Source organism: Colossoma macropomum, unplaced genomic scaffold, assembly GCF_904425465.1.
Source record: "Colossoma macropomum unplaced genomic scaffold, Colossoma_macropomum, whole genome shotgun sequence".
Lineage (NCBI taxonomy): Eukaryota > Metazoa > Chordata > Actinopteri > Characiformes > Serrasalmidae > Colossoma > Colossoma macropomum.
Genome location: NW_023494793.1, coordinates 29,131,928 through 29,148,162, shown reverse-complemented (window position 1 = coordinate 29,148,162; position 16,235 = coordinate 29,131,928). Strand labels below are relative to the sequence as shown.

Sequence of the window (16,235 nt, the reverse complement as noted above, 5' to 3'; positions counted from 1 at the left end):
GCCCATCATCGAAATGAGCTGTTCTAAACAAAGATGCCAGTCATATGACACCATGAACCCTTCCTGTCACATGTTCAGTGCCTTCCAATCAGATTTGGAAGCATGCATTTCAAACTGCGATAAGCCCCAGTGCTGCTGCTGAATATCCCTAGACAATCACATTGTTAGCTAGCTGGCTGGATGCAAATATGTGCCTTTTAAGTACATTTAGCAACAGTTAGTCAGCAAAACAGTAGGCTAAACATTACAGTCATGCAAGTTTGTCAAACATAGTACTTTCGTAAATTAGCCTACTCTATGAACAAATCTCCGAATTAGTCATAACAACTGTGTCTGGCTCTGCAAACTCAGCTAAATACCTCTGAATTCTTTAGAATCACTTAAATTAACAGCATATATAAAAAAAAACACCAAATAATCCAGCCTACTTGTGGAGGTATAATGAAATTTAAACTAATCTATTTACCTACTTAAAATATCAGTAAATAGCAGGAATGAACATAAAAGTACGTACATGATTGTGAATCTCAACGATACGAAGAGGGCTAATGAACTTGAGGGGTGATTTGCGGGATGTTGTAACTGTTTTGTTTAGGGTTTTTTCTCAGAATTGTTTGATCACATTGATTTCACAAAGATTTCACATGAAACTATTTCAGTTTACAACAAATTACAGCGACGGAGCTCAGCTATGTTTGCTGTTGAGACAAACCAAAGCTGCTGAAGCTGCACTTTATTTCCAGTCTGGTTTTACCCCTGAGCTGCTTGGGTGCAAATCGGCGTGTGCTGGAGATGGTCAACATAAAAAAACTCGGTCGAGACCAGAAAATAATTGTGGCCAGACCGATGGCCAAGACCAAGACGAGTCTGAGTGCAAAGACAACAATGGGTTCATGCCTAGTTATAAGTAGACCTGAGGGAAAAATAATATACAGGAAAAATGCTGGTGTAACAGTGTATTTATGAGCAAAAGTTTCAGTGTGATTATTGCAAAAAGGGCAATAAATTCTGTCATTTGTTTCATTTTTACCTCTCTGGATTTGAAGGCTCAGCACCCTCAGGACAGCAGGGATAAATGAAAGCCTTTTTTTCTGTAGTTACATCTTTGCAGGCACAGCACACAATGAGGGTGGGCAATATGACACAAATATCACACTTTCATGATGAAAATATCACACTTTCATGATGCAATATACATCACAATATTTAGTTTTTCTGAGGCATTGCATGCAAATTGCACCAGCAAATCAGTAGTGCCATTTGAAAAGGGCTATGAATTAAATTGGAAGGAACAGAAGTATTAGGTGAAATAGAGGGAGAAATCAAAGACTGAGTAAAAATCAAAATATTGAAATTAGAAAATAGCATAATGTGCTGAAATCCAATTAGCTACTTGCTGTCTATGCAGTTAACACTGGTAATATACACTGGCTTTTATTATTTACAGGCTTTCTATAGTTCATCTGAATCTGTATTTTTATGATACATGCAATTGTTCAGTGCTCTGAAAGTATTGAAGATATACTTAAAAAACAGTACTGTGTATTTATTTAATTCTCAGTCATAATCACCATTACATACAAATGATTCATTTTTCAGGAGAAAGTTCTAAGGAGATTAGATGTAAGCTGCCGGTGTTCTCAAATCAGTGGACTCATACCCCTGTTGCTTTTTGGAAAACTGAAAGCAAGTCTTCCAAAAAGTATCAAAAGCAAAGTGTGGACACACTAAATACTGAAAAATTTGAGATTATTATAAGTTGTTTAAGTGTGCAAAGTATGCATTTCCTGACAATGAAAACTGCATTTAATGGCTGCTTTGTTTGGAAATTAAATATATGTATATTGTCCATTGTGTAGTTCATCACAATAATAATGAAAACATAGTCATATTGCTCCTCCCTAGCACTTAGCACATTAGCCTTCCCTTCCTGGCAAGGGCCACGACTTAAAGCATACCATTAAGCAGCACACACACTTGAAACTTGAAGAAATTCAGTAAAGATGCCAAAACTATAGAGATTCATTGTGCTGTTTAGAGTAAATGCTTCCGCAACACTTTTTGAGTTTCTGCCCCAGACTTTATACATGGCCTTTATTACGCTACACTGAATAATTCAAACAGCTTGAAATTGTTCAACTAAAACACTCAAACAGTAGTCAAACTGATTGTTTTGTTTATTGAAAAGAGGAAACAAACAAAACACCTTTAAAATAAAGCCCTGAGTCTTTTGGAAATGCTGCAAGGCTTGTAGCTCACTTTAACTTTTCACTTTGAAGGAAGTCTTAAATTGAATAAAATGGCAATGCTCTCGTATCCTGCGTCCTCTCTGGCTCTGATACAGAGGAGGGAAAAGGGATGACAGGTATTTGAGGTATTTGAGGGAGCGCAGAGCCGTCAGCGGCCGTCGCTGTAAATCTGGGTTGTTTTTCCCCGCCGTGGCAGTAACCTCTATCATGCCATAAATACAGAGTTCAAGGCCTGCGTCTGCCTCTCCTGCCTGACTGAGTTTGAGTCACATTGCTACAAGCTGAGCCCATTCACCTCTCCTCTGCTCCGCATTACACAACACCCACTCAGAAAGACAACTGAATACAGGGTTTCAAAACATCATTCATTTCATCACACAATCATCATCATATAAACATCATGCAATTTCAGTCTTTGAAAACATTTAAAAGGTTAAGATCCAAGAAGTTTGTTTATGTAGGCTACAGAGTCCAGGCCATTCATCGTTCTTATGTAGACCTACCTAACTAACTGAAATGACATGAATTTCACTCTTTCCAACAATTTCAGAATCAACAAGGGGTCACTGACATAGTTATGATTTCACAAAACGTAGGACGTTTATCATTCATTTTTTTCAGACTCACCAAGCAAACTTCACTCTTTCATACTAGTTCAGAAAAATCTCGGAATCTTTGAACACATTTAAGGTTCACAGGAACATACTCAGTGCAATTATATGAACACCAGAGGCGAACCCTCAGGGCTTTCTAGACCTTCAAACACATTTAAATGGTGAAGATTCCACAAACATGGTGCATTTAACATTCCTTGCTTTTTAGCTTTGCCAAGCTAATCAAAATCATAAACTTTACTCTTTGATATAGTTTCATTATGAACATGGGATCTTTGAAAACATTTCAAAGTTTGTGGTTCCACAAAATATTTAGCAGGGTGTAAATCTCTGACCTCATATTATTTTTAAAGGATTTTTTTCTGGAAGAAATTCAGTGAATCCAGAGCCTCAGATCTCACCCTGGAACCCTCAGGGCCTTCTAGGCTGTAATTGTTATTCAACATCATCGGTATGCATGTTGTATTTAAACTCTACAAGGATTGCAGTACTACTCTAATTTCATTGTTAAGTTGAGGTTGGAAAGAAAAGGGTTACATACTTGAAATGCCCAAAAAAGGATCAAGCCAAGTGAACTCCCACATTAGCTAGGCCTTCAGGATCTGAACTGAAGGCCAAACATGTCAGATTTACCACTAACACAATTAGGAACCAATGGAGGAATTGACCAATCATGTGTTTTTCATTTTCAAAGGATGGGACAAGTTTGGTGATGTACCTGCTCAAACACACCTGATTACAGTTATCTGTTATTTACCAGGCTTAGTGAATTGTCTGAGTAGGGAAACCTCCAGGCTGTGCTGGACACTGGCCCTCCAGGACTGGAGATGTACACCCCTGCCCTAGGCTTTCTGGAAGTAGAAATTAACCTTATTGGTTTGACATTTATGGCCTGAACTGAAGACCAAGACCTAATAATCATGGTTCCCCACTGAATCTCACCAAGATTCAGTTAATTTTGAATTCAGTTATTTTAGTATTATTATTCTTAAAAATGCAAGGAATGCACAAATATAAGGTATTATTTATATATTATAAAATGTAGACAAAGCTCCATCCGATTTTGTGCAATCATATGTTTAAAAAACCTTGCTGAATGTTATTATAATGGATCATAATCGATTCTAACATTCTAAAATCAATGCAGTTAATTTGTCACCATAATATCAATGTATCCTGATGAATTGGTGCATTCTTACACCTCTATTATTAAAGCTACAGACTTTGGTGCACTTATCCTATTTTACTTTTGTAGCCCTGCCAAGCTAATCGAAATGACATAAACTACAAACAAGAAGAGTGAATAAATTGTAGAAGCATAATTAATAATATTCTGCCAGTGAACTTCTTTTGGCCTCTTCCCACGCTCACTTTGCCCTATTGCCAAGTGAAGTTTCCGTGCCAGGTGCCATTAGGTCATTGAATGTGTTATTACTTCTAAAGCAGTACCTTGAGAAAAAGTAGATCTCGGCAGCGGCCCCTATCACTCGGCAGCACCCCCCTCGCGCTAATGCGCAGGCTGATTATGCCGAGCTGCTGGCGGATTGCCCTGTTTAGGGCTCCATCTCTGCTTCATTATTCATGAAGCTGATGGTGCTATCTCTCCAACCCGCCCCACGCTTATCAGCCCAAACAGGACGTGGAGGACCCGGGTTTGTGTGGGCGATTTTGCATTCTTAAATCAAACCTGTGCAATCGTCAGGACCCCAGGGTCCAGCTTCCTCTATTGCCAAAAGTGTATGGAGGTTAAAGTACTTAAGCAGTTGAAACAGCGCCCCAGGATTATCTCTGAGTTTACTAACAGAGAGCATGCTAAGGCCTATGTTGTTGCACCTCTTGCCTGTCAGTTGCACTGATTCCTGATTGGCCCTCTAAGAGTAAATGTCACAGGAGCTAACCTGAGGTACAGTACATGTGGGTCATTGTAATGACATTCTTTCTCCTGTTTGGCATGTTTTTTGCTCTAGCTGAACATGAATTGCTGCAGAGTGATGTCAGGTTATCAAGCTAGGTTTGTTTTCCGTGTGGTTGAAGAAATGAGAAGTGTGTGTGAAATGCTGTGATAATATAGTGGTCTCAGTGGTAGTAGAGGCGCAGATCATACTGCCATATTAACACATCATCATCATCATCATCATCATCATCATCATCATGATAGGGTCACGGTAGCAGTTGGGAGAGCAGAGAATCCCAGACGACCCTGTATAGGCGGTGGGAGATGGCAAATTAACACCTCAGTGCTGGCTATTTCTGCCTTTTAATCTGCTGTTGTCCTTTAATAATGTGTTTTAATAAATGTGTCCTTTTAGCATATATATATATATATATGCTTTTATATAAAGAATATGATCTAACAAGGCTGGAAATTTGAAATGTGTGAACAAATATATGAATAGCAATATACTTAACACAATATGTGTTATTTTGTGTTTTCTTAGTGATCTTTACTCTGTTCAAAATGTGTACAGACTCAGAAACTAGATCAGTGCATCTAACAATAAATGGTATTGTGTTCCTTTTATATAGTGAAGGAAAACCCAGTAGCACACAGAAATCTACAATTCCACAAGCTAACGTTAGAAGGAACAATGCCAACATCTCTGAAAGTAGGGAGAGCAGGACACAACTTGGGTTTTGTTCAATCATATCAAGTTTTGGTGCAAGATTAATCATTTTTATGCAAGGGACCTACACATCTCTACTACAAATGAAAAAAAACAAAAAAAAAAAACTTGGAGCTGGAAGCAGAGCGAGTGCATGTGTTACAACTTACCCTATAAGCAGAGTTAATTGTTGCCTGAGGGGCTAGTTACTAAAAAAGACCAAGTTTCCCAAAAGCATCTTAGTGTTAAAATCATCTTAACTGGTAGAGAAAGTGTTCAGTGTGATGCTTGCTTTACCATTTAAGAATCTTTGTGCTAAGATGCTTTTGGGAATCCCGGCCAAGTGTGGTAAATCAATGCAAACACAAGTAATTCAGTTCAATTATGTTTTTTATATGTAAACTTTTCAACCTAAATACGTAAAAACATAAATTTTGTCAAACGTGGCAAGTTTTGTCTATATCATATACATGAAAATGAACTGTTTTGAATTCATAAAGAGAAAATAGACTCTCTTTGTTTATTTAGGGAGGCTTAGTTGTAATACTGCATTTAAACTTGCCCCACCATGTGAAAGCTGTACTTTAGCATGTCTTGCTGGTCACATGCTTTGACATGGTGCTATATTACAGCCACCAAGAAAGCAATTAAAATAGTATAATAAAATATTGCATAATAACATAATGAAGTTGTGGATTTTGTGACTTTTACACAGAGGTCAATAATTGAAAAACACCTGTAATGAAAAAAAGGGATTTTTATGGTATAAAATCAGGGGTAAATCTTGAGTAATATCTGTTGGGATTTGCAGATGTAGTTGCTACGGCAAAACAAGGCGTTGACCAAAAGCATGTTCTACTTGGACATGTTTAAATACATCAAATATCTATGTTACACAGAAGGTTGTGTAGCAGAAACAATCATAGCTCTAGTGTATTAGTATTTCTTGCTTGCCCCCCTGAGATTGCTGACTGTGACTGGAATGGGTTTAGATGGAGCTGAATTGGCATTCTGTGTTGTTTTTATTTTTGCAGGTCTGGCAGTACATCAGATCATCACTATCACTGTTTCCCTCATAATGGTCATCGCAGCCTTGATAACAACACTAGTCCTTAAAAACTGGTAGGAAAGATTCTTTTCTAGCATAAGTGTGATGTTTGTGTCAATGATGTAACTCCCAGTCTCTGTCCTTCAGTCTGTCTCTCTCTCTGCCTCAGTCTGTCTCTCTGTCTATCCCTATATAGAAGCCAAAGAATTAGCCATTAAAGTGGCTTTGCCTATGTACACATTCTTAGCTGCCCTGTAAATGTACCAGTCTGTCTACAGACCCTTAGCGTTTCTGTGTCTGCTGCCCCTTTATGTGTTAAGTGTAAGACAGACACAGGGGTTCAAGGTATGATTTTATGTTGGCTTTGTGAATTTGGTGCGTGTTTTTGTAGCTGTGCACAGTCGGGGAATGGCCGCCACACTAGCCACCAGAGGAAGATCAACCAGCAGGAAGAGAGCTGTCAGAACCTGACCGATTTCACGCCGGCCCGCGTGCCCAGCAAGGTGGACATCTTCACCGCCTACAACGACAGTTTACAGTGTTCTCACGAGTGTGTGCGCACCGCTGTGCCAGTCTACACGGATGAGATGATCCAACACACACCCATTTACAAGACCACGTATAACGGGAATAGGTAAGAAAGCACACTCAGTTCAAATTTCAACGTTTATATGCTTTTGGCAATAATTGTGTTGACTTAGTATATTTTATTAAAGTGGAAATAATGTACACATTTGAATGAAGTAAACTCAACATCACATTTTTTCAGTGTCTTTACAGTCTTTTCAGTGTTTTTTCCATTGCATACAAGCATCGCCATAACTAGCTATGAGTACATCGAGGTCTGGACCTTGTAGAAACTCTGTAGTTTCAGAGGTATTTTTTTTTCTGTTCATGAGGTTAAGCGTAGAAACAGTGCCATTATGATAATACAGTACATAGCAGCCACGGTGTCACAGACCTAACCCGAATATTTATAAAGCATAATTTTTGAATATGAAATTTGATATGTTTTCTGTGAGTGCTGTCACTGTCTTCTGGCCAATCAAAATCTGCTGAGCTCTGCCTTATTTTCCTCACCTTTCCAATAACTGCTTAGCAAACATCGCTATCCGCACCTGTCATATTCATAACTAGCATTAGACAAGTTCGGAAGGGTTTATGAGATTCAATGTGGAAAAAAGTGACATAACTACCCAATGAGCAGTGACTGGTTCTCAGCTGACCTCAGAACAGCTGTGGCTCGGCCATACATGTAACTGCCCACACTATTTGTCTCTGTTTGAGATGCTACGCTGCTCAGAGAACTACAGTAAAGTTAACTTTGACTTCTTGAGATGCTCAGATATGCAGCACACAGATATGCAGTATGTTAGCTTGAGAGAATAATACAGTAATATTTGCCATCTGTAATGTAAAGAATTCCTAATTATTTTAGGTGTACATATTTATTTCTGAAACTTTTTTTAAGCTGCTTATCATTTTTACATGTTAATGAAACCAGCATTAAACCTAATACTTGACCTCTTTAACTTGTTCAATAGATTGTCCATCTGTACTCATATTTAGGTGACTGAAATCATCTGCTGTCTCCTAGATAAAAAGCACATTGACACCATTTTTTTAAGGTTAATTGTCAGTCAATCGTCAACTGTGCTACTGATTTTAGTCGTTCTGTCGGCTGCACAGAATCTGAGGGGTGAGCTCTACCAGACACATATATGATGGTGTCATTTGCATACATCATCATTCATGCATAGGCTGTAAAGCGGAGCTGTTTCCTAAGCAGTGTCTCTGCTTGCCTCAACACATTTGCAAAACCCTACACACTGCATCACAACAAAATACTGGTTCCAACACTGTGTACAGCCCCATCATTCTTAAGATGAAACATTCACTTCAAAGTGGCATTCACATTCACATTCACCCTGTGAATTGCTGTAACAAACCATATTTTTCACACTGCCCTGGCAAATTGAGAGTGCAGTTGCCAGAATGAGAATGTGGTATTTTTCTTCCTGTGGTGAACACAGACTACCGTATGAATAAGATATCAATCACAGGTACCTGAACTCATTTTTCTCATCTGGTCGTGACAAGAACAAAGCAGGATACAGCAGTTTATGTTTAATTTAAAAGAACATCTGTTAAAGAGCAAAAGCTGTAAGACTGTCCATATACATTACAGAGTTAAATAAGCATGATACAGTACCAGTAAAAGCGTCTACAAACGGAATGTTTATAGATAAGGAATTTGACTTTAATATGTCTGATTACTAATATTACAGGAGCACTCCTCCAAAACAGCAAAATTCAATGTGATTACAATTATTGAGCAAACAATTTAATGCATCAAAAAATTTCATAATAAAATTTCATCAAAATTTGATTAAAGTCAATTATTTTGCTAAGAATCACGAATATTTTTATACATTTGCCTCTGACATATGCTGAGCTCCAAGTCAGTTGTCACAACATACTGCTCTGTCATTTCAACAAAAAAGTGCTATAACCACCCAATATTAGAAAACAATGATGTCACCTGACATATAGCACTGTACAAAAGTCAGAGACCACCTTTAATTTTTTTTTTCAATTTCCAATCAAAATGGCCATTAAAAACAAGTTATTTATTTTTCAGTGTCAGAAAGAAAAGCAGAAAACATATTTAACAGAAAATAACTGAAATCTCAGCAACTAAATATAATTTACATTTTTTCCAGTATATAGTGTGTTCACTCTTTTTTCTTGTGTACTTCCATTACTCAGTAAGGGCTTCTAGTTTTGAGTTGTCTTTTCACAGTGGAAGGATGGACAGAAACACCTGTGGTTTTTTCAGATCTCTCAAAGACGAAAGGTGTTATTTTATATTAATATTTATGTTTAAATGCTTACTTTTTAAAACACCAAAAACGGTTGTGCTATTGTTATGATGTCAAGCTTGGAACAATAGAAGAACTCTTTTTGGTGCTATATAGGACTATGTACAACACAGTCCTTATCAGTCTGAACTATTTCACCATGCAAAGAACCATTTTAGCATGAAATAGTTCTATATAGAACTCATGGTTCAAAGCAGAACCATTGCCTTTACTAAAGAACCTTTGAAGAACCATTTATTTTAGGTGTGTAGAGTTAGTTGAATAATTAAATCCACAGGGCCACAATTATACACTGAAGTTAAATTGTCTAATTTACTTTCATTTTATTAATAGCCTGAAACGCTGATGACTTAATTTTTTTTTTTTTTTATTTTATTCTTAATTTATTCTTATTTCATTCTATATGTACCTGTTTGAAAAATGTACTGTACAAGACCATCTATGCAGAGGACAGTGGTGAGGCCAGCTTGTTAGCTTTAGATGTAGTGAATTTGACAGCCGTGTGTTCAGTTAAATGTGCTGAGATTGTCAATCCTTTTGCTGGATTTGACAGGTTATACCTTCCTTACAGCTTACAGGGAGTTTAAAACTGTCAGTAACAAGCTGGACAGTGCCTGTAAAGTTTGGCTTGCTTGGTTCTGTCCTGTAGTGAAGTTAAAGAAAGGAATGAAGAAAGAAAGTGAAACATGTCACTTGACAAATCTCATTTCAGAGGGTTTTTTTCCATTGACTTCTTGCTCCACTCACAGTTCTCAATCCTTCAGACCTGAACGCCCCTGTTTGAAGAGGGTGTCTTTACATTTTGGGGGAGGGGGGAGCTGGCACTGGGCTGGTTTTACACTCTCCAGTGGAGTCTACTCAGATGCAGACTCACTCCCCAAGCTGTCCCATAAAACTTTGCAAATATTTGAAAATTGAAGGTTATTAGGTTGTTCCGTTTCTTCCCCCTCTTGTTCTGAATGAATATCCCTTCAGCTGTCAGATGACTCACAATACGTTTTATGATTTGCTGTAAGGTATGAAATCCGCTTTAATCTAATATGACAACCTGTAATAAAAGCTTTTATTTAACCAGGATGGAATTAACAGATGAAATTCTATCACTTCCAAGATGATGATATTTAACAGATCATAATATAGGCCGCCTGCATCGACTGGAATGCAGAATGAATCTGTAGTTACACAAGTAGCTCTATTTTGTCTCTTTATGAAAGTTTATTCTGTTCAATCCTATGAATAATTTGTGCGCTCCACTGATTAAATATAAAGGGCTGATTTTTCTACATAGATTAAGCCTAAATATAGACTAAAAATGATTTTCAGTGGTTGATCACCATTGGTAATGCAATTTAGTCCAAGAATAAGCTTAATATATGTACAGTAAACCAATGTAGAGCTCTTCATGGGCATGAAATTCTAGCCTTAACTCGCGCTGTACCCACAACTTTGAAACTCGGCCCAAGTAGGCCTGACTGGTACTGCTAAATTTGAAACCTGAACCTAACATGAATCTACTCACACTGCATCTACAGTCAGTGTGTCACTGAAAAGACATGCTTTTTATCTGTTGGAACAACCATAGTAAAGATGTGACTGACCCCTTTGGAATTTTAAGCAGTTTTCTTTTAGCAAGATTTTTTTGATTTCATGAATGGCAACCAGTTAGCAAGTTGTGATGGTGCAAGCAATCAATTGTTCCCCTTTTGAATACCTTTATCTTCTTTCTTTCTTTCTTTCTTTCTTTTTTTCTTTCTTTCTTTCTTGTTTTCTTTCTTTCTTTCTTTCTTTCTTTCTTTCTTTTCTTTCTTTCTTTCTTTCTTTGTCTGTCCTGGGACCTTCCCCTCACCAATTGACCTGCTGGATCCAGCACTACTGAGTGTTCTGGCACCTCACTATTTAAGAATTAAGCCCAGCTTCATGTTGCACGTGAAAAATCGTCCCAAACTTGACCCAAAACTTCACATTTCTCAGGCATGTGTTGGATAGCAGACCTCTAAACCAACCTAAAATGTCTCAAATCTGTATAAATGACCCCTTCAGAAATGGATGATTCTACCAAATTAGTTCAAAGTCAGATTTGAAAACACATTTTGGACTAAAATCTTTTTGTTTTAAGTGACCCTGTACCTTAATTATGTTTCTTTTATTAAAACAAATGGGTCAGCATTCCGTTTTGTCACTAACAAAACGTTCATAACACTACTGAAATTTTACCAAATGTTTTGCTACATGCTGTTTCGGTAATGACAATTTTAACTAATTTTGAGCATAACTCAAAAATGCTAGCCAGTACATGACTAGCAAACACAGCTTTGAACAGCTGAACACAAAAAATATTTTCAATAAAACACAAAAAAGTTTACTTAATTTAAAGTAAGTAGAGACAATTCTAAATGTTACCTTCTGATTTTCAGACTTTGGAACACATGTATTTCAAAACAAAGGGATGTAACTGCTCACTATGGCTACGTTTACACAGCAGGTAAAAGTGGCCCAAATCTGATTTTCTCACCAAATCCGCTTTTTTTTTTTGCTTGGCTGTTCACATTATCTTTTAAATGTGATTTTAAATCAGCTCCTAATTCGACCCGCATGCGCAAAAGAACAATGCTTCACGTGTCGTGCTCGTCGAGAGGTAAACAGTCATGACGGCCAGCGAACGATAGTCGCTCCCGGAGCTTTCAGTTTCGTCTTCCCAGCATCACAGGAGCGATTATAAAGTTCCAGTGGTTGACAGCTGGACTCATCACCCACAATGGGTTCGAGTTCGCCGTAAAAAGGGCGCGTTATTCGGCCGCGGCCACTTTTTTGGTTCGTGTACTTGGATTCTGTAAACTGTTCTCTGACGCTGCAGCCTCGGGCTCCTCCGGCCGCGTTCGGCAAGTTCGTTGTAAACCTCTTCAAACACGGAGCGGTTGCGATGAGTCTCTTTTTTGGTACAGAAACATCAGCCTAAATGTTTATGAGTCTCAGCAGCGCGAAATTATGACGAATGTCGAGTTGGACTGAAAGTCGCATGAATTCCGATCTGGCTGTTCAGACTGACAGTCACATTGCCGCAGATCGGATACGTATCGGATTTCAGTATCACATATGAAAGCGTCTCAAATCGGAAGTGAAAATGTCAGATTCAATGCGTTTTTTGCTGTTTACACAGCCACACTCACATCAGTTTCACATTTGAGGAAAAAGATTGGATTTTGACCACTTTTACCTGCTGTGTAAACGTAGCCAAAGCGTCACACACACACATCATCTAAACCACTTATCCTTCTGGGTTGTGGTGGGGTGCTGGAGCCTATCCCAGCTGTCATTGGGCGGAAGGCAGGATACACCCTGGACAGGTCACCAGTCCATGGCAGGGTAGACAGACAGACATACACATTCACACCTAGGGGCAATTCAGCATGTCCAGTTAGTCTCACTGCATGTCTTTGGACTGTGGGAGGAAACCCACGCAGACACAGGGAGAGCATGCAGACTCCACACAGAAAGGACCCTGGTCGCCCGGCCGGGAATCGAACCCATGCCCTTCTTGCTGTGAGGCTAGCCAAAGCGCCTCAGATCGGAATTGAAATTGTCAGATTCAATGCGTTTTTTGCTGTTCACACTGCCACGCAAATGACACATCTGTGTCACATATGAGGAAAAAGATCGGATTTGGGCCACTTTTACGTGCTGTGTAAACGTAGCCTATGTGGCCATGAGATACACGGATGCAGTCTCACTGTCTGTTTTAAAATACGGTGACTAAAATATGGCTATGACTTTGGACTAATACTTAATGATTTTGTTTTTTATTCAAAAATCAAACTCATGATAAATGTTAATTGTTCAATTTCAATATAAAAAATGCAAAAAAAAGTTTTATTTTCACAAGTTGAAAGTTAGGGGTTACGGTTTGGGAAAGCCACCTCACTATAGAAAGTACCTTATAACTGATGATTTTGTATGTATTTAGCTTATTATTATCTCAGTTAATGCATTGAGTTTAAATAGATCATAACATAATCTTTGTAAATATGTAAGGTCTGAATGCTTCATTGTCTTTTTAAATAATATTCTTACTGTGGACCCGCAGCTGAACTAATTCTGCAGAGCGATCCATATACTAAGCACTCGCAGCATATGAAACAGCGAGTTAAAGAATGTAAGACTGGTACGTGGTGAGGTTTTGTGTCTCTGCAGGATCTTTTCAGCTACCATGTCTGTGTTTCTTCCAGACCATCGCCAACTGAAAGGCAGCTAATCCCCGTGGCCTTTGTATCTGAGAAATGGTTCGAGATCTCCTGCTGAGGGCCTTTTACTACCTGTGGGTCGCTGCAGCTTCCTCAATTTGGACCCTGGTACGCTCCGTTTCTCAGACGTTTCACAATTCCACGCAAATAACAGAGAAATAACAAAAAAACAGGATGTCACTGCAGGCTGCCGTCTGCCTCTGACTCACGCTCCTTTACAAGAGGGAATGTGTCTTTTGTGCAGCATTTGTCAGAAAATTGAGAGTTATGGTACACAGTCTTTTTTATTTACACCATAATCATGAAGACAGCACAAATAGACTATAGCATTCACTGATTTGTTGCTTGTTGGTGGGGTGAACAAGCTGGAAGCATCCACTAATGAGATGATGCTATGAGTTTTCAGTGTATAGTAAACTGTTGCATGAGCCACCCCACTGTCAAATGAATAGCTGTGTGCTTGTAATTTCACGTCCTAATTTGAGCTTTTTTCCTAATTACAGGATCCCATTGGACAAAAACTCCAGTTCACGCGATAAGGAAATAACAATACAAAACAAAACAAAGGCAAAACATGACAAAGACCCAAGCAATTGCAGACAGAAGAGCAGGAACGAACACGCAGCTTTTGTACAAATGGTGGATCTCCCTGGACACGGAGCGAAGATGTTTATTTTTCTAAGCTGATCGCAAAGAGAGCAGTGCTACGGTTGCCACTCCAGATTATTTTCCATAGACTTCTGGTCATTTAGAGATGATACAGTATACTTAGAGTAAATATATTATATACATATATTACTGTATGTGTGGATGTGTTGGGGAAGATCACTGCTGCAGACGTTTTGGAGAGATCTTTTCTGATGGGGGCTGCTTTTGGTGAAAAAGGGGGGTGAACAGACTTTTCAGAACTATGTGCCAATAACGCCAATATGTGCCACTTTATGTACAGATGGGACGCGTCTGAGAGTTGGTTGAAAACTACAGACAACACGACGAGTCATTTCTGTGACGGTATTCTATATCAACCCATTCCTTTTTTTTTTGTATAGAAAGTACAAATATGTATTTGAAATATGTTTTGAAATAGTTGAACAAAAAAAATGTGTTGCAGACATCCAAAAATATTTATAAGGAGCACTATTTGGTTAGATAAAAGAAACGATCCCTGGCCCAACTTTTGAGTTTAAGGTATTGTTATTAGGCCCTGTTTTAAATGGAATAGTCTTCTCTATTTTTGTACAAAGAGGTAACTCACACGTCACTCAGTTCCACTGCACCTGAACTTCTGGGACTGTTAACTTCCCATCTGAGATTCAGCCAGGAGGCAACACTTTTTCTTTTTCTTTTCCAGATTCAGCATTCGTCCACTAAAATAGTGAAATATATTGTTTTTCTCTTTTTTTTTTATTATTATTATTATTATTTTCATTTACCCAAGCCATGCCTCAACTATTTAGTTTTTAAGTCTTTTAATTGCTGCTGGTTGAGAATTGACATTAGCGCTGTTGGTTAGCCACAGTCCTTCGAATCTCCAGTGAAGTTCTTTTTGTACTGATCAATACTGTCAAAGAGCCTCAGTCAAAGCCTCATATTTTTAACAGCAGTACGCAATACATTTTGATTGTTTGTGCATCAAAGTGAAACAAGAAAATGCTTTTTTACAGGAATAAACAATGTACAGCTATTAGTATTCTAGGGCTTAGGATCAAACACTGAATTATTTTTGTGCCAAGTCATTGTTGAGTGCCAAGTTGATGATTATTCTTTTTTTAACAATCCTATGTAACATGCATATTATTTATTCGTATGCTTCGGAAATGAAGATGTACTGAAATATAGGAATATATGTAAACAAACGCAGGAACTTCACCTGGTGTGATACTAAAGTGTTTTTTTGTTTTTTTTTCAATTTTTTTATTTTACTCAGAACTACATGAGTAATCTAAATATAATACAACACTTTTTTTTTTTGCTTTGTTTTTAACTTCTCACCATTGTATTCACCTTAATGTCAGTGAAACAGAAAGGAAGTTGATTGTGCTTCCCCACCAGCAGAAATGCTACAAAAATGTACAATGTTTCAAAAATAATTCATGTGGGCATAAAATACATCATTCTTCAGCAACAAAAACAAAACAAAACAGTGAGATGTCCAGTGAAGTAGTGGACACTTTAAATGCATGAGTGTGTGTGTATGTGTGCACACGTCTCTCTTTTTCCCTCTGTGTGTGTGTGTGTGTGTGTGTGATGTGCATGTCTGAAATCAACACAAACAAATACAAGGCCAAAGAGTTGGTAGATAGTGGAATTTAGGTCATTTTACTGAAAATAAATAAATAAATACATAAAAATAAATAAAACAGAATATATCTAATATACCCAAAACAAATACACATTACATTTGTGATTAGGTAAAAAAACTATTTCAATATCATACAATAAGACAATAGCTTGCAGTCTAAAATGCATTACTGATTCAATTTAAGCAGCCCATATGAACAGGATAGACTTAATTCACAAAGATAGCTTTATATTCTTACAACTCCATTTCAAAATGTGTTTCAGACTGAGAGAATGGTGATCACAAGTCTGGCCATAGTT

The 16,235-nt window shown here is 37.9% G+C and overlaps 1 protein-coding gene across 1 annotated transcript in view; it reads left to right on the top strand.

The window, feature by feature from the left end:
• ajap1 (adherens junctions associated protein 1) overlaps positions 1-14,776 on the top strand; it is an 87,938-nt gene extending 73,162 nt beyond the window's left edge. Inside the window, exons 3-6 of the mRNA XM_036579091.1 lie at positions 6,501-6,588; positions 6,906-7,148; positions 13,620-13,742; positions 14,138-14,776. Coding sequence (XP_036434984.1) covers positions 6,501-6,588; positions 6,906-7,148; positions 13,620-13,692 — 404 coding nt within the window. The 3' untranslated portion in view covers positions 13,693-13,742; positions 14,138-14,776. The remainder of the gene's footprint in view (positions 1-6,500; positions 6,589-6,905; positions 7,149-13,619; positions 13,743-14,137) is intronic.
• Positions 14,777-16,235: the final 1,459 nt, after the last annotated feature.